Source organism: Macaca nemestrina, chromosome 9 (genome assembly GCF_043159975.1).
Source record: "Macaca nemestrina isolate mMacNem1 chromosome 9, mMacNem.hap1, whole genome shotgun sequence".
Lineage (NCBI taxonomy): Eukaryota > Metazoa > Chordata > Mammalia > Primates > Cercopithecidae > Macaca > Macaca nemestrina.
In genome coordinates this window covers 120,704,762-120,726,644 of record NC_092133.1, presented here as the reverse complement: position 1 = coordinate 120,726,644, position 21,883 = coordinate 120,704,762, and the positions used below count along the sequence as shown (strand labels likewise).

At 39.0% G+C, this 21,883-nt stretch overlaps 1 protein-coding gene across 1 annotated transcript in view; it reads right to left on the bottom strand.

Annotated features, from left to right (window-relative positions):
- Window positions 1–808: 808 nt before the first annotated feature.
- C9H10orf67 (chromosome 9 C10orf67 homolog) overlaps window positions 809–21,883 on the bottom strand; it is a 139,092-nt gene continuing 118,017 nt past the window's right edge. The window contains exons 18-19 of the mRNA XM_071068740.1: window positions 3,070–3,781; window positions 809–1,119 (exon numbers count right to left, since the gene is read on the bottom strand). Of these exons, the coding sequence (XP_070924841.1) occupies window positions 3,699–3,781 (83 nt within the window). The 3' untranslated portion in view covers window positions 809–1,119; window positions 3,070–3,698. The remainder of the gene's footprint in view (window positions 1,120–3,069; window positions 3,782–21,883) is intronic.

The following is a 21,883-nucleotide window of genomic DNA, read 5'->3' as shown; positions in this document are numbered from 1 at the left end:
GGCAACTCAAAAAAATTGTATCTCCTGGCGCTTGTCAGTGACATGATAATTACAAATTTTAAAACAAGCCACTTCTACGCGAAGGACGCCTGGCTGCAACCCCACACCTCACACCGGTGCATATAATAAAATATTGGGGGTTCAACAGCTGGCATGTGTGGCAATAGCAGATGTGTGACACCTCGAAGCGATTATCTGGAAGTTTTTCCATACTTCTGAAAACACACTTGACGCCTCATTTCTTTGATGGCCGCTCAATAGACACCGGGAGATGGTAGCTGGGCCACCCCTCCCAAGAGTTCTTCTTGCGTGCAGCGCTTTCATCCAGGGCTTGAATTGTGTTGTCAAAGTTTAGCAGACAAGAGGAGGGGGCATGAGAACCGGAGGGTGTCTTGAAAAGTCTTGGAAATCGGTGTATTTTGCAGGTGTAGAAGTGCCTAATAACCATGGCTAGTGCGCGCTCCCCAATGGCGAGGGTATGACAGGGACAGCTGGCTCAGTTTTCAGTGTGAAAACACCCCCTCGGTGGACCAAACACAACGACACTGACCTTTCTTCGGGGGGAACCAGGGATGTGCCTTTGACTGAATTAGCCATAAAGACGTCTTGCTATGACTTTTGTTCCCCACGAAAGCAAAGAAATATTGCGTTTAATATGAGAAGTACTGTTCACAGCTTTTCCGTGCCCCTTAAGAAATATTACAGTGCTGATTTACTGGCCTTCTACCGAGTTGGCCCCAAGGGCGGCTGGGGGTGGTGAGGTGGGGACGGTGCAGTGAGGACAGAGGAGGAGGCGGAGTCAGAGAGCTAAAGTGCCTGTTGCCTGTTTCCAAAGTTCTCTCTTTGCAACAGCAAATTTATCAATCTTTTCATCTGACAATACTTTGAAATATATCATTGTCATCTAGAGTTGTTTGATAGATTATCTGCAGGCACACAGCCTTTTTCAAGGTCAAGTTGAAGATTCTTGTTTGCTGTTTAACTGGGTTGTTTCAAAACTCAGAACAATGCCTGCCTGTTAAATTTTCACTTGTTCTCATGGGGCATTCGAAAGCAAGTTTTCCTATTGACCGGATCTCTGGACATTTCATCCTCTTGAGCTAAATTCAGCAAACAAGGCTTAGGAATGAAATCAACAGAAGAATAAATGAGATTTAATCTTAGCATTTGCAAATGCTAGAGACATTAAGTGGTCTTTCATATCTACTCAAAGTGTGTACTAATTTTTGTCTGCATGTTGCAGGCTGGTTATGGCCAAACACATCTCAACTTTGACTTTATTGCAGTGGGAAGCAGCGAATACACTCCCCTAAAGCAGAAAGGCAAAGAAATTGTGGCCACTCTTGTTTTTGCCAATGCATAACCTGTTGTTCTAAAGGCATTTTAAAATAAAGTCAGCTGCTTCTAAGTCATTATGTTTTATAGACATATTTATTTCTATTTTTTAGTGGAAAGACTGGCTTCACAGTTTTCTCTATATCTGCGATGATTGATTTTTTTTATTCAACTAACTTTTATTTACCTTGCAATAATGTTCTGGACCAATGTGATAAATTACAGATATGCAAATTTCTTTCAATGGTGTTGTAAGTGTGTCTAGCTGGAGCTGAATAACTCCTTGCAAGTCAGTCTGTGCGCGCTCAGGACCCCAGGGAGCTGATCAAAGCACCCATTCTCTTTCATCCCCAGTATTCTCCTCCAAACTATTTCGATACAATATGTTTCCATGATGCACTTAATGTGCTAGGGACATAGAACTCATTACAACCTAGCTAGTTCTGCGGACCTCTTTGTTCCGCGGCAGAAAGTCAAAGAAAAAAGGAAAAGCGCTGCCAGTTGCCAGCTTTCTGAAATGCTAAAGCATGCGTCATTTTTCACCAGGTCTCGTCTTGATATCCTCAAAAGACAAACTATGAAACCGGCCTCAGCCCTTTCTGGCATTAATTACACTGCTGTCCAGCCGATCTGTTTTTCCTATTATATGCATTTCTCAGCAGGGATTTTTTTTTTTTTTTTGCAAGACTAATGCAGCTGCAAGTTAAACTATGAATGCATTTTCATTACTATGGGAAAAAAATAAGTAAAAAGGATGCAAAACATACAGCAAAACTTTTGAAGGGCTTCTGATGGACAACAGATATAGGGCAGGACCTGGGTGATCTGCAATTTCTCCCAACCTGAAATTGGCTGAGCGCCTCAGAAATTTCCAATACTTCCAGGGTTCTGTGGAGACCTTTATTGTGCCATTTGAAACTTTGCTTTGGTACCCAGATAAATCTTGAAGGTTCAAGTTTCTATTAAAGTGCTGAAATGAAGCAGTTTGATATTGCACCCAACCAGGAGGCTGCTTTCAAGGAATTTCTGTCCAGGACGATGGCACAGAGGATACAAATTTTATTTCATTTCCTCTGTTTCTTGTAGGGTTGATTGGTTGGTGGAAATGGCTGGCAGCCAGTTCTGGGAAAGATTCCAGACCTGACTCCGATTAACCCTCTCTGGTGAAACTCTGCTGGAAACCAACTCACCAGCAATTGCCATTAATCTACTTACTAATTAAGCCAATTCATTTCTAAAGGAGAAAAATTCCTTTCTTTAGCCAAACTGATGGGAGGAAATTTGAAAGAAGCGCCAAACTGTGTAACTGTAATTCAGCCAAGGACTGCTAAAACAAGGTGTTGATATATAGCAGCAGATTTAAAACAAGTTTCTAGGGCAACACTCCTTTGGAGACAGCGGCATATAGTGCATAGTAGATGAAGCTCGAACAATGCTCCACAGCGCTGTACCATCCCGTATACTTGCGTTGAAAATAACATGTCTCTCTCCAATTAAATCGTGTTCCTTTTACGCACAAATAAATCGCCTCTGCAGCTTTCTTTTGAACTAAAGTATATCAGCTTTATGTGACAACTACCATAAATATATTTCTTGAGACTTAATAAATAACTTTAGAATTCTGTAATCCAGAGCCTACAATTCAGATACAGGCTCTTAACAAGGCCTTACTTGTAGTTAGGGGATTAGAAAGAACCAAGTTGGACATTACGCATGGAAGAAAAGTAAACCCACCTTTTGGTAAACGGTGTCTGGCATTCCAGCAGAATCTTGGTTTGCATCCTTACCAGGAAGCAAAACTCCAAAGAGTTTCCCTACTTATTAAAGAATTTCTGACAGTCTTTAAGATGCGGCTAGGTGCCCTGTGCCGACGTAAGATAAGAATGAATCTTCCTTGAGGAAATGTACGATCTCCCTCTAGTCTTTATGACCCACCTTCATGGGGACTAGTTATTGGGCGAGGAGACAGCAAATTAGGTTGATGTGTTTGGTATAGAAAGACTGTATGAATTAGAGAGGGAGTCAAACTTTTTAATTAAAGTCCGTTCCTTCCCACTCTTAGACGCCTGGGCTCTTCTGAGTCCCGGGAGCACCTGAATGGATGTGGTCGCCCCGCAGGGTTGGTGCGCCCTGCTCACCCAGCACCAGTCAGCGCTTTCCTTAAAGGCGTGGAAAGGAGGGCGCATAAGGCACGCATTGAGGTCTATTCCAGCACAGTGTTGGTTAATGTACATAATCCGGAGAGATTAAACAATTAGTTTAGAAAATCCTTGGAGATAGTATCCTTTGAGAGGGAGGCACCTTACACCAGGATGGTGAGGCCACTCTTTCTGTGGCCCCATCTGTGCAGCCCAGGCTTCTGCTCAATCAACAGTCTCCGTGGGGCTGCTCTGGCGCATGGGTGCTTCCTCCAAGGACTCTTCTTTTGGGGATTCCGACAACTTCCCTAAATGTGAAGAAAGGTGGACAGACATAAACTTTGTTTTACTTACCATACACAAACCACTCCCCACTCTTCCCCCATAGCATTTTGCATCATCTTTTTAGTGGGTGCTCCCAGCCCTGGCCCTAGCTGGGAGCCTCTTCAGGAACCTGGAAGAGAGGTGGTGAAGGAGGTAGGGCAGGCAGGCAGATTATCCTTGGCCTTCTAGACAGCGTGTGCCAGCCAGGCTTTGCTCTGAGACAGTCTGGAGCTCTCCAGCAGCCCCAGACTGCAGGAATGGTCTTAGCTGCCCCTGATAAAGGCCGGTACTCAACATTCTACTGAAGCCATTGTAACAGAATAAAAAAAAGTGGGAAGAGTTGTCTGTGTTTGGACCCAGGGATTTGATTTTTCCAAGATTTAAATTTCCATTTGCTTTGCAATCTTTCTTCCATGTGAAATAGAAAATTATGAATGAGAAGGAAAGAAAACCACATTGGCCCTGGGCTCTGAAACTGGGGAATGGGAAGATGTCCCCACCCCCAACCTCAACGGTTTGGGCTCTCTGCCCTGTGGGGAGGAACATTTACCTGGTGCGTAAATTGTGAGGAAAGCGTTGGGGGTCTGAGACAGGAAAGCCACAACATGGGATGTGATGTTCCAGCTTTGAAGGGGAACAAAGGCCCTGGGCTAATCCCACTGAAAGCCGGGAGCGTGGAGAAGGCAACAAAGCATTGCAGCCTGCGGTCACCGGTAGGTGTCAATGTGGACACTTACAGCCAGGCAATGGGAGAGGGGAACACAGAGGAGCCAGGCTGTCATTCCAAGGCTTAACATGAACAAAGATAAAAACGTGACAACCTCGGATTTCAATGGTTGGGAGGTTCAAAGTGGAGTGCTCCAGAGCCTATCTGGGTCAAGTCTTTTCTGCAGAAGGGCCTTTCTTTTTCTAGTCGAGTACCAACCAGGAAAGCCCCAAAGGCCATTTCCCAAGGTAACTTTTCTTACTCAAAGCTTTCTTTAAAGTAATGTCCAATACTACGCACTGCCATAAAGATACGGAGCTTGTGAGATGCCTGGAAATAGCAAAAAGGGCATTGTTTTCTGCACCCCAGAAACTCCAGGAGGCTTCATTCAGTCCTTACGAACTTGAACAGGCTACCTAAACTTTCTGGATAAGCTTCGTGTATTCTTTTGCACATTTAACGAAAAGAAATGAAATTCCCTTTTATAAAACTATGCATACATGTAGATAAGTCAACGGGTTCCATAATTTAGAAAAGTACTCATCTTACAAAGAAGTTCTGGTAGTACAATGTTGAAGGAATAGTGGAAACTTGCTAGAGTTAAATATACTGGAGATTTTAGTCTATTAGAAATCAGCAGACAAGGAATTTACCAACAAATAAATCTCCTGAACAATCTGGGAAAGATAATTAAGAATCTTCTACTAATACAACTCATTAACAAAGATTATCTTAGAAAATCAATAAATGGACATGATAAATGATGTTTATATGAATAACTCAGAAACATTGCTTTTTTAAAAATTCTATCACTAAAACCAAAATACAAGTTAAAAAAATCATAACGTAATAAAATTCTGATTTGCTTTAGTTGAAGTAAGTCTCCTAAATAATAAAAAAAAAAGGATGTAAATATCCTTAAAAGACTAATGACATTTCACAGGTAATGCAATTTAGAAAGAAACACTTCCATGTTTTCTTTTCCAACAATGTGCATTTTTGTAAACTGCTATAAATTGCAATTCAAAAGCACTGATCTCGCCATCCCCAATCATTTTTTATACTGATCAAATGAATGCAGATACTCCCATTTGGGAGGGGCGACATGACATTTCACTTGGCAGTTCTAAACAGGTCACAGACCTTTCACAGACCCTAAGGCAGTGGGAGGGAGCTCTTTACTAAACCGTGTAACCAAATCAAACCAATGGTTACCCCTTTTCAAAACCAATGGAATGGTTTGCACAATGCTATTCACATAGCAGTACAGAAACTGAAAGGATGGTCATCCAATGGAAATTTCTTTCCTTTTGTTTAAATTTGCAGAGCTCAAAAAGTAATACTTGAGGGTAAACAATTACATGTGCTATGATAAAAATAATAAACAATACACATGCTTTTTTGTTGGCACCACAGGGCTCAGCTGTAACTGTCCATTTGTATGTATATATATGCACATGTATGTATGTATATGCATGTGTATTTATTGAAGATGTTGCTTTGTTTGAAACCTTCAGCACAAAGACACAACAATGCTGCCCTGGAGATGACCTATTGCTTTCAAGTTGCTTGAACACATCAGAATTTCCATTGTTAGGGTTGATTAATTGAAACTGATAAGTTACCATGAATAAAGATTGTTTTTCTGTTTAATGTGGTGGGCTTGATTTGGTAAATGCCTCATTCATGTAGCTTTGCAGTGCAGCATATGGGTAAAAGTCATTCAGTATCACAAACATATACAATTTATTATGCTTGTATGGGCACAGCCAAAGCCCTTTCTATTTTAATGACAAAGTTTCAATGAAAAATTTCATTTAAAGAGTCACTAGTTACATGAAGTGTGATTTTGTAATTCTTTGAGTTTCCAGCTCTGACTTTCTGTGGATAATTTAAAATATATAATATTTTAATATAGTTTTAAAAAGGTATATATCTCCAAGTTATGCCCCAGCATTAGTCATTGGAAAAAAAGCAGAATCTACCTTAAATGTTAGCAGACACACATGAAGAGAAAGCACTGTCATCTGATGCCACCTCTGTGCCACACACTTGATAAAGTTACTATAAATGTTTCATTGTGAGGTCACCAATTACAGCTCACACTGCCCAGTTTACAAGGAAATGCAAAGGGGCTTGTTTGGTGAATAACATGCCAACTTCTTAAAGGCTTTTTTTTTTGTCTTAATGAATGAAGTCAGAAGACAACATTTTGAAAATAATTTAGGGACTATCACATGAAAAATCCCAGTGGACTTATTAATGTTTTTCACCATTTAATTACTGTGAACTTCCTTTACCGGAAAGCTGATGTCACTTTGAAAAGTGTTAACTACATTAAAAGCAGTCACGAATATTTACCAATAAAGGGAAGGTTGGTAATTTTTGTAATGATGCTGTACAAAAACTTTTATTTTTTTGCCTTTTTCATTTAGGTTGCTCAGGTAGTAATGAAAAATATGAAAGACATGCTAATGAACAAATGAATAGACTGTACTAAACTATCAAAGAGATAGTTACCGTATTCAGCCTTTAATGTCTCATCAAATAAATTCTCTGGTCATTCATGTCCATGAAACAGTTCAAGTTCATCCAACATTTCTCAATTAAATTAGATGGGTGATTTCAGTTCAGCCCTTCTGGAGAGTAATAAACCACATCGGTCACAGTTGACCACAGCTAGCATGTGTTTAATAAAGGGTTGGATGTCCATTGGAAAGCTAATCAGTACACCGGCACTTGTAAAATTCCCTCCTGCATTTTGAAGTGATAATCTGTATCTAATTTTTAAAGAAAAATTTACTTTCCTTTCACTCTTCTGAGGCCAATTTCTTTTCTGGACCTGAATAGAGATCACTGGTGAAATGGGACCAAATAGCTTTGGTATGTGTACAACAAAAACCCACCTCTTTGTAGAACATAACAAATTATGCAATGTTCACAGATGCGCTTCACATTGTGCCTTTTGTGAGAAAATGAAGGCCCAAGTCTATTCCCCACCCCCCTCTTTATGAAAGACCGGGCTGCCAATGCAATCTGTTCTAATCCTAGAGAAAAATAAACAGTCTTAATATGGAAGCTTTAGGTAGTTGTCTCTAACAGGATTTTCATTTGAACGTTTGGTCTATGCAATTTTTGCACATATGAATTTGAAGTTACAAGCAGCTATTTTTTCTTATGAACAGGTGAACAACTTGGAGCCTAAGGATTGAAATGTTAACTGCTCCTGTAACTCACCTGTAACACACCTTGACATCTGCATATTTAGTGGAAATGCTGTTATCACACAGTTTTATGCTTGAATTTATCGGTTCCCAAAGAAATGCATTAGCATTTCAGTCATGGTTTTAAAAACATACACACTGAAAATATTTAAAATATTGTTTCTGTATCTTGGTTTCTGATTATTCTTATGGGAAAAGTGGTTATTAATATATAATTCTGAATAGCAAGGTAGCGATTTCTGCAGAAATGGTGAAGAATGCAGACAGACCTCCTGAGGCCCACCTTACCTCATGGGACTTCCACAAATCCTGGTCTGACTTTTACAGAATGTGCTAGTCATTGAGTGACTGTCTTAGAACATAAATTCCAGGCACTGAGAAAAATCTCTATATCCTCAGTGCCTCGCCTAGGGTTTGCTTAGGTATTCATAAAGACTGTGGAATGAATGGGTGAATGGATTAACAAACAGAAGGTAAAACCTAGAAGGCTAAGTAATGTGTTCCACTTATTATCCACAGCCTTTGCAGTTCCCTCACACATTGACTCTGGTCTTGGCCCTGTGACTTGCTTTGGCTAATGGGACAAGAGCAAATGTGACCCCAGCAGAGACCTGAACAATCCTTGTGCATTGGAGCCTGCTCTCTTGCTGTTCTGGAGAACTCTGAGACCATCATGAAAGCAAGCCTGACTTAGCTTACTTGATAATGAGAGACATGAGGTCTGGTTACCCCTGTCACCCCAGCAGACAGCCAGCACAAGGCCATCAATGACCAGCTGAACATAGAAGCTCAGCGAGACCAGGCAGAAGACCCACCACCTAGACGAAGGCATGTGTGCAGGAACATGTCCTTGGGACAGCATGAAACAGCAGGGAACTGCAAGTCATTTGTGACCACCAGGTTAGAAAGCTCCCATAAGGGAGAGGCAGGGGTTATGAATGGTCTTGTAGGCAAAACTGAAGAACTTGATTTTATCTTGAAAGCCACAGAGATCTGCTGAAGGATTCAGCAGGAAATAACAGTGTGAAAAAGTGAAGCGAAATATAAAATCCTTAGCAACCTCAACATTGAAGACACAGAGCTGGGGCAAAATTGATCAACCAGGATAGACTGAGAAGGGCACTCTGAATCGGAGGAGGAGAACCAGGACAGGTTGATGTCTTGGAAGTCAAGAGGAGAGTGTTTTGAGAATTAAGGTGAAGGATACAACGTTTCAGTTATGTGAGATGAATAAATTCTGAAGATCTAATGTACAGCAGAGTAACTATAGTTAACAATACTGTATTGTATACTTGAAATTCGCTAAGAGGGTAGGTAGCTCTTAAGTGTTCTCATCATAAAAGGAGGAGGAGGGAGAAGGATGAAGGAAAAAGAAAGGGAGAGGAAGAAAATGGTGAAATTATAAATATGCCAGTTAGCTTGACTGTGGTGATCATTTCACTTAAGTATATATAATTTTTATTTGTCAATTATATCTCAATAGAGCTATTCACAAAAAAATTAAGGGGCCAGGCACAGTGGCTCACGCCTGTAATCCCAGCACTTTGGGAGGCCGAGGCATGTGGATTGCTTGAGCTCAGGAGCTCGAGACCAGCCTGGGCAACATGGCGAAACCTTGTCTCTACCAAAAATACAAAAACTTACTGGGCGTGGTGGTGCACACCTGTGGTCCCAGCTACTTGGGAGGCTGAAGTGGGAGGATCACTTTAACCCAGGAGGTGGAGGTTGCAGTGAGCCGAGATTGCACCACTGCATTCCAGCTTGGGGAATACAGCCAGACGTTGGCAAAAAATAAATAAATAAATAAATAAATAATTAAGGAATGCTTAGCAGTAACAAAATCCTGGGGTGAGGTCAAGTGAGATGAGGACAAGAAATTGTATTTGCCATTTGACAGATTCTGGTGACCCAGTGGATGGCAGTGCCAGAGGGCAATGAAGCCAGGGGGAAAGTGGAGGAAACTGGAGCCAGAGAAGGGTAGCAAGCAGGTTCTGATTTCCCTCAGGTGGGTTCACATCAAAGGGAAGGGGGGCAGAGGGCAGCTGCTTGCAGAGGAAGCAAAGGAGAGAGGAAGAAAAGGAGGCATGGGCGTGTTTATGGAAGAGAGTACTGGACATGGTGGTGTTCTCCAGGACAAATAGGGATACTGTGAGACCATAACCTAAGTTCATGAAATCAGGAGTCTAAATGAAGTTAACCTCAGACTCAGTTTGTTTGTTTTTTTTCCTTTTCGAGGCAAAATCTTGCCCTGTCACATAGGCTGGAATGCTGTGGTGTGATCTCGACTCGCTGTAACCTCTACCGCCTGGGTTCAAGTGATCCTCCCACCTCAGCTTCCCAAGTAGCTGGGACCACAGATGCTTGCCACCACATTTGGCTAATTTTTGTATTTTTAGTAGAGATGGGGTTTCACCATGTTGGACAGGCTGGTCTTGAACTCCTGGCCTCAAGTGATCCACCCAGCTCGGCCTCCCAAAGTGCTGGGAGGATTACAGGTGTGAGCCACCATGCCAGGCCTCAGACTCAGTTTTATCAAACATATATAGATAACTTGCTAACAGCCAGGAAAGTGGCAGGCACATTTATACACAAGCCTTGTCACATTTGATTCCTTAATGCTAGAACATATGTTGAAGCTTGAAAAGTAGCTTTCTAACTGACCAAGGGAACATATCTCTCTTATGGTGGGCACTGAATGGCAGAACTCCTTACCCTAAGTCTTAATACAAACTGAAAACACACTGCCACTGAACTCATTTGGAATAGTGGGTATCAATTATTTAATGTGATGCCATAGAAGTTATTAAATCGTCACCTTGTATTTGCTTGCTAGAGCTGCCATAACAAAGTAGCACAAACCGGGTGGCTGAAACCAACAGAAATGAATTGTCTCACAGTTCTGGAGGCTAGAAGTTCAAAATCAAGGTGTTCGAAATTTGTAGGGCCATGCCTTCCCCTGAGACCCTGGGTGGAATCCTTCCTTGCCTCCTCCTAGCTTCAGGTCATGGCCACCAATCCTTGTCATTCCTTGGCCTGTGGTTGCATCACTCCAGTCTCTGTCTCTGTCATCACATGGTGTCTCCCTGTGAGTCTCTGTCTTCACAGGATGTGTTCCTCTTTGACACTAGTTATATTGAATTGAGTTTACCTGGAAGACCTTGGCTTAACTACATCTGCAGAGACTCTATTTCTAAATAAGATTACATTCATAAGAGCCTGGGGTTAAAGTCTCAACATATTTTTGTGAGGCGGTGTGTGTGTATGGGGGGGATCACAATTCAACAATTCAAAAGCATCGTAACACACGCTTTTCCAGAGAAGGCAACTGACTGCCTAGGTCACAGACAGGATACACAAGGAAAAGACTTCTATGAAGATAAAACTGAGACTTTAAAAGTGTTCTTTAAAAAAATGACTGATACTTAATGTACGCTTTCGATACATGGGATAACAATAACTGTGCAGTTGTTTAAAAAGGTGAAGTGTTCTTACAATATATAAAATAAGGTAGGAATCAAATGAAGGTTCTTTCATCCAGAACAGGAAGAGAACTGATTTGAACCCGTAGGATTTTTTTGGTGGGGGAAGAAGAGAGAACAATGGTATAGTGAATTCATGATTTAGGACTCCATATGGGCCTGATAGATAAAATTTAGAAAGAAAAACAAGAAGACATACTGGCAGAACAAGATAAACATGTCTCTTGTAATGAAATGTGAAGTAATGAGCCAGCCTGTTAGGAATTGAATTGTGTCTCCCCAAAGACGCTGAAGTCCTAACCTCCAGTACCTAAATATAAATGTGAGCTTATTTAGAAATAGGGTCTTTGCAGATGACCAAATTAAGATGAGGTCATTAGGGTGGACCTTAACACAATATGTCTGTGTCCTTATAAAAAGAAGGAATTTGAAAGTAGAGAGGTAGGTAGAGGGAAGGCAATGCGAAGACACAGGGAGAATGTCGTCTACAAGTAAAGGAAACTCAGGGCTACCAGAAGCTAGGAGACAGTCACGGGACAGATTCTTCCTTGCAGTCCTCAGAATAAACCAACCTCACCTTGGTTTCAGACTTCCAGCCTCCAGAACTGTGAGAACATTAATTTCTGTGGTTGAAGCCACCTGGTTTGTGGTAGTTTGTTATGGCAGCCTTAGTGAAGGAATACATAGCCCAAACCACAGGTCTCTTTGTTTCAGCTGCAGAAACCCATCCTGATGGTCAAGAATAAAGCTTGTATTTGGTAACAGAAGCTAAATGTGCTTCATGCTGTGTGGAAGAACAAATTCACTTCTTGAAGGCAGAAGCTTTAATGAAAGAAAGTTGAGAAACAACAAACAACAACAACAACAACAATTTTTAACCTGGGCTATGGCTTTGTAGTAAGCTATGAGTCTGGGAAGGTTAGAGGGCACAGACTCACTTTGTGCAGAGGAACTGAGCTAGACCACCTGCTGGCTTGGAGTCTTCAGGACCCTTCATGTCACAGCAACGTAGGCACTCCCAAACTTATAAGACCTGGCTGTAAACTGGGAGTGAGAGAGGCACAAGAAGCAGTCACAGAACTATATTCAGGAAATATTGCGTTGAGAGGGAGAGAGAGACAGACAGACTTGAGCATGCAAACCTAAGTTCCAAAATAAACAGGATAGAACCCTAGGCAAGACAAAAGCAAGATAAGCTGTCAGAACATGAATTCACTCCAGGTAAATTTAAGTTGATGAAACAGTATGACAAAGATTTTAAAACTTACGCTTAGTATGTTCAAAGAGCTCATGTTTAATGATAATTATCATAAAAAGGGAAAAACAAATTATGATACAAGATAGCACAGAGTAAAACAAGAACAGTGGCTTTGAAAAAGAACCAATTAAAACTTTTGGAAATAAAAGAGTCACTAAAATGAAACACTAAAACATGGGATAAACCGGCATAGCTGAAGAGAGAATTTGAAAGTTGGAAGGTACTATTGAAGAATTCACTCATATGCACAAACCAAGAAAAATTAGAAAATGTAGATTGGAAGCATGGAAAACAGATTGAGAGGTGCTTCTGAAGAAATACAGAAGCATAGAAAATGTACAAGAAATATTTGAAAAGATAGTAGCTGAGAAATTTCTAGAAGTAAAGACATACACGAATCATCAGATCCAAATTTCATCATGAATATTGACAAAGATAAATACATCATTGAATACATTGAACACCATAAAGAAAGCATTAAATAACTACAAATGATTGGAAAATTGACACCAGACTTCTTATAATCCTAAGAGAGGCTCAATGGTGATGATACAATAAGAAAATGTGGAGGAAAGAATAACTGCCAACCTAGAATTTCAGGTCTTGCTAAATTACCATCAAGAGTGAGGTAAAATTTAAGGCAAACAGAATTTACCATTAACAGGCCCTCACAAAGCAAATTATTGAAGTAATGATACTCCTAAACATACACATATATTAAAACATATGCATATATAAACATACACAATAAAAGAAAAGAAACACAGCTTTCAGCTTTCAAATCAGCATGGGGGAACAATAAAATACAGAAAATGTTATCAACCTAAAAGAAAGCAAGAAAGAATAGAAAGTAAAGCAAAATATCAGAAAATACAAAGACAAGGTAATAAAAATAAGTCCAAATATATCAATAATCACAACTGTAAACAATAAACTCTCCTGTTAAAAAGTAGCTATTAAAGAGAACTAAAAAGAAAAAAGGTATCATTTTAAGTTGCTTAAAAGAGAAAAATCCAATATAAAGAATCATAAAAATATTGAAAAAAATGAAAAAAATACAATGCAAATATTACTAATACGAAAACTATTATAATGTTATTGATATAAGATACAATAGAGGCCGGGCGCGGTGGCTCAAGCCTGTAATCCCAGCACTTTGGGAGGCCGAGACGGGCGGATCACGAGGTCAGGAGATCGAGACCATCCCGGCTAACACAGTGAAACCCTGTCTCTACTAAAAAATACAAAAAACTAGCCGGGCGAGGTGGCGGGCGCCTGTAGTCCCAGCTACTCGGGAGGCTGAGGCAGGAGAATGGCGTAAACCCGGGAGGCGGAGCTTGCAGTGAGCTGAGATCCAGCCACTGCACTCCAGCCTGGGCGACAGAGCGAGACTCCGTCTCCAAAAAAAAAAAAAAAAAAAAAAAGATACAATAGAATTTAAGACATCAAAGAGATTCCTGCCTCAGCCTCCTGAGTCGCTGGGAATACAGGCGTGTACCACCATACCTGGCCACACCAGGGTAAAGAGGCCAGTGCATGCAACAATCCACAAGAAAAAATATGACAAATTAGGAAGCATTTAACATAGCCTTAAAACTTAGTATAACAAAAAACTGACAGAATTACTAAGAGAAACTGATCAATCTTCAGTCATAGAGAGATGTTTTTATATTTCTCTTTCAGAAAACATAAGAGATACATACAATAAATATAACATACAATAAATTAGACGAATAAAGAATGTCCGAACTGCCAAATTAATAAGATGAGCTAATAGAAAGGTTACAAGGAACTTAGGAGTCATTAATTAAAGGTAAAGCAATCTCAACAAAGCATATTTAAAAATTTCTGTGTTAAAGAGATGATCATGATGGAATAAAATATTTAGAGTCAAGCAACAGTGAAAGTGCTGTCAAAATTTACCAGATGCAACAAAAGCATTTTTAGAGTCATAAATACATTTATTAATATGTAATAAAAATGAGTAAGCTAGAGGAAAAAACAGAAATCTCTTTTAAAAATAGAAGGAAACAGCAGAGAAACACAAAAATCCAACAACCAAAAAAAAGTAGAGCAAATTAATAAACCAAACATTAGCACTTTAGAAAAGACTAAAAATTATATAACACTTTGACAGTATTAAGAACAAACATATGGTAAATATATAAAACAACATCAGGGAGAGGCTGGGTGCAGTGGCTCAAGCCTGTAATCCCAGCACTTTGAGAGGCTGAGGTGAGCGGATCACTTGATGTCAGGAGTTCGAGACCAGCCTGGACAACACGGTGAAACCCTGTCTCTACTAAAAATATAAAAATTAGCCGGGCATGGTGGCACACACCTGTAATTCCAGCTACTTGGGAGGCTGAGGCAGGAGAGTCACTTGAACCTGGGAGGCGGAGATTGCAGTGAGCTGAGATCTTGCCACTGTACTCCAGCCTGGCCAACAGACTAAGACTCTGTCTCAGAAAAAAGAAAACATCAGGGGCAAAAAATAATTACAGATATTTTAGAATTAATGGGAGAATACAATGAACAAGTTTATTTCAATGTATTTGAAAACCTAGATCAAATGAATCGTCTAGAAAAAAATGTTGCTGCAATTGACTCAACAACAACAACAACAAAACACTAACAGCTATTAAAGAAACTAAATTTGTATTTGAAAATATCTCTCACCTTCATAAAGGACACTAGGTCCAGTTTGACAAATTTTTCACACCATCAAAGAAGAGATATCTTTGTTTTTTTTTTTTTTGAGACAGAGTCTCACTGTGTTGCCCAGGCCGGAGTGCAGTGGCGTGATCTCAGCTCACTGCAGCCTCTGCCTCCTGAGTTCAAGCAATTCTCCTGCCTCAGCCTCTTGAGTAGCTGGGATTACAGGTGTGCGCCACCACACCCAGCTAATTTTTGTATTTTTAGTAGAGACAGGGTTTCAACATGTTGGTCAGTCTGGTCTCAAACTCCTGACCTCATGATCCACCTGCCTCTGTCTCCCAAAGTGCTGGGATTACAGGCCTGAGCCACCACACTCAGCTGAGATACCTATTATATATTAACTTTAATCATCTGAAAGAAGAGGTAGAAGAATCTAAACCTTCCTACTGAGTCGAGTATAGCCTTTATATCCAAACTAGATAATGGGAATTCAGGGAAAAAAATTATAGACCAAACTCAGAAGAAAAATTCTACGTAAAAGACCAGAAAATTAAAATTAATTATGAACACAAAAGTTAAGAAATACAAGTATAATTTAACATGAGAAAATGTATTAATATATTTCAACATTAACAGATAAAAGGAGAATGATCACAATTATCAGCTTAATAGGTAAAGGGGGGAAAACCAGGTAAAGCTTAGCCATCAATTTGTTATAAAAACTTTCAGCACCTGCTATAGAAGAGAACTTTAGTGACTTGATTAAAGAATAGCTATGACAAACCTACAATAAACATCATACTTCATGATGACACTTTAGAAATTATCCTGTTAGAGACAGAAACCAAAAAAGGATGCCACCGACTGCTCTATTACAATACTGGAAATTCTAGCCAGTGCATTAAGAAAAAAAAAAGTACATACAAGAGACAAGTCTTTCAAATTATAGATGATGTGATTGTCCAAATATAAATAAGAAATTTTTCAGCTATAAGGCCCACAGAGTTCAGCAAGTTTGTTAAACATAAGATCAAAAGCATAAAAATAGTCAATAATAATAGATACTTAGAATGATCATAGAAAAATGATTCCTTTCATAATGGCAACAAAAAGTATAATTTACTTATATCTATAAGTGTCTCAGGAATAAATTCAGTAAAAGATATGTAAACCTTTTATGAAGATAGTGTAAAACATAATTTAAAAATATACAGGAGGCTCCAAATCAATGGAAAGTTGTAATGTATTCATAGCTGGAAGGATTCAATATCATAAAAATGTGAATTCTCCCAGATCAATCTTTATATCAAAATACCAACAGTCTTTTCATGGAACTTGAGTAGAAAAGACAAGTAGGTAATTTGCACAGAATGAAGATCCTAGGAAAAGCTCCTACCAACACGGAGACTCGGCATATGTCAGAGGTAGCATTACAAAAGGGAAGGGGGCAGGAAAGGGAGGGTAAATGATGATATGATAATCAGCTACTCTATTGCAACAAAAGACTCCAAAACTACATCATCTACAAAAATTAATTCTGTGTGGCGATTCCTCAAGGATCTAGAACTAGAAATACCATTTGACCCAGCAATCCTATTACTCGGTGTATACCCAAAGGATTATAAATCATTCTACTATAAACATATACACATGTATGTTTATTGCAGCACTATTCACAACAGCAAAGACTTGGAACCAACCCAAATGTCCATCAATAATAGACTGGATAAAGAAAATGTGGCTCATATATACCATGGAGTACTATGCAGTCATAAAAAAGGATGAGTTCATGTCCTTTGCAGGGACATGGATGAAGCTAGAAACCATCATCCTCAGCAAACTAACACAGGAACAGAAAACCAAACACCATATATTCTCACTCATAGGTGGGATGTGAACAATGAGAACACACGGACACAGGGAGGGGAACATCACACACTGGGGCCCGTCAGGGGGTGGGGGATACGGGAGGGATAGCATTAGGAGAAATACCTAATGTAGGTGATGGGCTGATGGGTACAGAAAACCACCATGGCACATGTATACCTATGTGACAAAACTGCACATTTTGCACATGTATCCCAGAACTTAAAGTATAATAAAAAAATTAATTCTGGTGCTTTCAAAGGCCTAAGTGTGAAAGTCAAATTGGTAATATTTTTAGAAGACAATGTGGGATTGTTTCTATAAGCTTAGAGTGGGAGATCTTTTTCTAGGAAAGGCAATCAAAGAACAATTCATAAATTAAAATATTAAAAATATTACTACATAAAAACTTTTTAAAAATTTGATTCAACTAGACATCAAAAGCAAAGTTAAAAGACACGCCACAGACAGGAAGAAGATATTTATGAAGTGTGAAACTAACAAAGAGATAATGTTCAGAATGTATAGACTCCTATAAAAAAGAACCACCCAATTATAGAAAAATCATCTACTTCTAGCACCAAGCAATTCATAGAAGAGGAAACTAAAATGGCTAATAAACATATAAAAATTGTTCTTATTAGTTATCAGGGAATTTCAAAAAAAGAATAAAATGCAATTTCACGCCCTTCAGATCAGCAAAAATTAAAAATATGGCAACTCCAAGTGTGAGCAGGAAAATGGAACAATACAAACTCATAACCTACTGATATGTGTGTAAAGTAGAGTAACCATTTATTAGCATATTCTGACACTATATAGTAAAGTTACTAGAACTCAGCAGCCCCTCTTCTAGGTATTTAGTGAACCTCTTGCTATGTACACTATGAGAAATAGCTATTTATGAATCTAACAAACTGAAAATCTTCTGAATTCCCATCAACAGCAGAATGAATATGTTGTAGAATATTCACGTTACACAATGGAATACACTATACAGCAGGTAAAATAAATGAACTCAAGCTACATACAGCAAAATACTGTACATACATTTCAAAAACATTTACAGGTAAAAATTAAGAACACATACTTCCACCATCATGGATATAATGTTTGAAAACATGCCAAATGATGTTATAAATTGTTTGTACGTGTATACGTATAAGTGTGTGTGTGTGTGTGTGTAGTGATATAAAATATGTATGATTGACAAACTCTAAAATCAAGGCAGTGGTTACCTCTGGGTAGAGAAGGAGGAATTGTATCAACTCAGTCTTCACTGTCTTACTTTTATGGCTCAAGCATGGCAAAATCTAATAGAGCCAGGTGATGTTCAACATATAATTCTCTGTATTCCATGAATATCTGAAATATTTCCTAATAAAAAATTTCTACAAAATGTCTATAAATAAAATTATGTCATCGTTTTTGGATCAACTCTAGCTTACATTTGTGTAGAATTTAATAGTAGACAAAATACTTCCTTTCTGTGACATCCTTTTTCCCATGTGATTGTTTATTTGAAGATGGGGAACTTTGATTAAAGAAGTTGAAGAAGCCAGGAATGTGATAAGCTGAAGATTGAAACCCAGTGACATTTGTAGAAGCCGACGCCTCATAAATACCACTCTTCTGATCTCAGTTTATTCCTTCAATTTCCAAACTGGGGGTTCCAGCAGCTGAGAGGAATATTAATATGACACCTTTCATATACAAAGATGCCACGTCAAACTCAGTTAAGGGTACCCTTGGTAAGCCCATGGATTTGCATGAATCCATGTATAATATCTTGTAACATTTTGCCAGCAGACTCATTCCTAAATTAAAAAGTTAACACCCACTCATTGCTGCACTAATTAAACACTTTCTCAACATTTTGCTACTACCATAATGGCTTATATGGTTTATAATGCCTCTTAAATGACCGTAATATCAGCCTGCAACCAGGCAGCAAGGTTTGGGATGAAATCATTGTCACAGGGTAGAGACACTGCTGGAATCCAACTCATGGCTTAACCGGACTAACGACACACACCAGAAACATTCTTGTCTCCTGCCTCGTGCTTTAGAGAGCTTCAAACACTAGGTGTGGGTGTGATAAGGAATGTGATCAGTGGTATTTATTAAATGAAATATTGTCTATGTATGCTTAAAAACATCACTAGACTGAAATAAGACAGTCCATCAAATTAATAAAGGACATTTTAATATGTATTAGTCTAACCTTTTTTCTACTAAATTTTTATGATCTTGCAAATTCAAAGTAATTACCTGCCTATTTATTTCAAAGATTAACACTGTATTTTCAAAGCATATGGGTTGCCTTCCCTTTTCATTTCTAACATTTTTCAATCCCAATCTGACCTATGGACAGAGCCTGAGTTAGAGAGAGAGCCTCTTTTTTTTGTCTTCACTTCTCTAATGCAGTTGGTCATCCTAACCAATTTCTATACTATTGGGAATTCACTGTATTTGGAAGGAAAAACAGAGACAGGCTGCTGATCTTCCAGGTTTTTATTTGTTTGTTTGTTTTGAGACAGGGTCTTTGTTGCCCAGGCTGAAGTGCAGCGGCACCATCACGGCTCACTGCAGCCTCCACCTCCCTGGGCTCAGGTGATCTTCCCACCTCAGCTTCCCTACTAGCTGGGACTATGGGTGCACATCACTACACCAGGTGCTTTTTTTTTTTTTTTTTTTTTGTAGAGACGGGGCTTCCCCATGTCGCTCAGGTTGTTCTCAAACTCCTGAGCACAACCGATCCACCTGCCTTGGCCTCCCAAAGTATTGGGATTACGGTGTGAGCCACCACGCCCAGCCCCAGGTTTTAATTTATCATCTAGTATGCTAAAGTATATGCCTCAAGTATTAATAGAAAATATCTCTAAATGTATAAAAAGCAAGGGAAATTCCTAAGAAAAGGTGGTTGAGAATTAGCTCAAGTCTCAAAGACAAAGATGACATGCACAACCTAGAAATATAAAATTTGAATAATAGGTAACTGATGGCAATAAGGGAAGTAATGGAAAAGTTGATGGCAGTGACATTAACATTTACAGACCCCGTAATACATTATATTTAGTAAATCAGGTTAGTCCTGGTACTTAACTCACAATTCATTGATTAACTCTTCCTAACATTTTTATGGCCATCAATTCTATGTGAAATACACTGTTTGGATATACATTGTAATATTAAAAACTATGCACTTGAATATGAATCTGAAAACCTTAACAAATTATATCAATTATAGCTGACAGTCTAGAAACAATATATAAACCAATGCTAACACTTATGCCTGAAACTTCTTTTTATTTCTTATCTAACTTCCAACTTCTTACATGATTTTAAAACTTGTTTTTGTATTTAAAACAACAGGGGCAACTGAACTTCACTTTCAAACAATATTTATTTTTATAAATCAGTGCAAAATATACTTATTGAAAATACATCTTGGGTCCAAAGCTTCAAAGGGTGAAAAGGAAGATTTAAAATTATATCTGATATATTACGATTGTTCTGTCTTTTAAAACCCTTTTCAGATCACCCCCTGGATGTTTCTTCCCTAGAAGTCTCAGAGAATTAACAACACAATGTAATCTAGGTTTAAATTTGGGTTTCTCCTGTGTTTCAGATACTGATGTTTGAGCTTTCTCTTCCTGACAAGCCACTTAAAGAGTCACTGTTACTTTGAGGTTTTATCTATAAGATTCGTGTCTTTTGGGCTCATTAAGAACATTTCCAAAGATTACAATGTCAATAGCACCTAATTACTGGACTGTGAGAAAGGTCTTCTTGAGTACATAAAATCTGTGGCAGTGCACAGTACACAATAGGCAGCTCAGATCCCAAATTTTATCACAAGTAAGTAGCAAACAAATTAATAATGTTACCTGTGCTCTCTTGGATAATTACTACTGCATAAAAACTGCTTTGAAATGTTGCAGATAGTATTGTATCTCATTCTTTTAATCCCCTTAGAGTAACAAGGATTTATTTGTCTCTTAAACTTTCTATGTTGCATGTACCACTCGACTTTCTCGTTCTGTTTAGAACTTTTAGAACTTGCAACGTAACAAAAAGTCATTTTCAACCGGTCTAGGAAGGACATATCACCTGATATGACATTGTTTTAAATTAAATTTTATATTTTACTTTACTCTTTTCAAAATATATACTGTATGTTTTGATACTATTGCTAGATTTTATTTTTTACTTATGCCTGGCAGAAAATCAGCTACTGCAGAAGCAGAGGAGGCTGGGCACAGTGGCTCATGCCTGTAATCACCAGCACTTTGAAAGGGTATGTATGGCAGCAGGAGAGCTTGAGCCCAGGAGTTTGAGACCAGTCTGGACAACATAGTGAGACCCTGTCTCTACAAAAAATAAAGCAATTAGCTTGATGTGGTGGTGTGTGCCTGTAGTTCCAGCTACTACTCAGAAGGCTGAGGCAGAAGCATCACCTGGGTCCAGGAGTTTGAGACTGCAGTGAGCTATGACTGGAGCACTGCACTCCAGCCTGGATGACAGAGCAATACCCCATCTCAAGAGAAAAAAAAAAGCAGTAGAGATTAGCTGTTTTAATTTATTAGCCTACTGTTTAGGGCATCATTACTTCCATGGGGGGATTAAAATATAGATTTGCAAGGCTTTAGCTTGGGATTATACTATGAACAGCTCAAGAGGACAGGCAGAGAGAAGAATCAGCTAGGCATATCACATATATGATCTCACTTCATCCTCATAACAAACCTAAGAGGTGGGGTTGCCATGTCTGTTTTACACAACAGGGAGCACAAAGATGAAGGCACCAGTGAGTAAGTAGTCACCTAAGCTTGGAAGCAGTCTGTCAGCCTCCAAAGCCCAGGTTCTCTCTGTTACACCATGGATATTCCCCA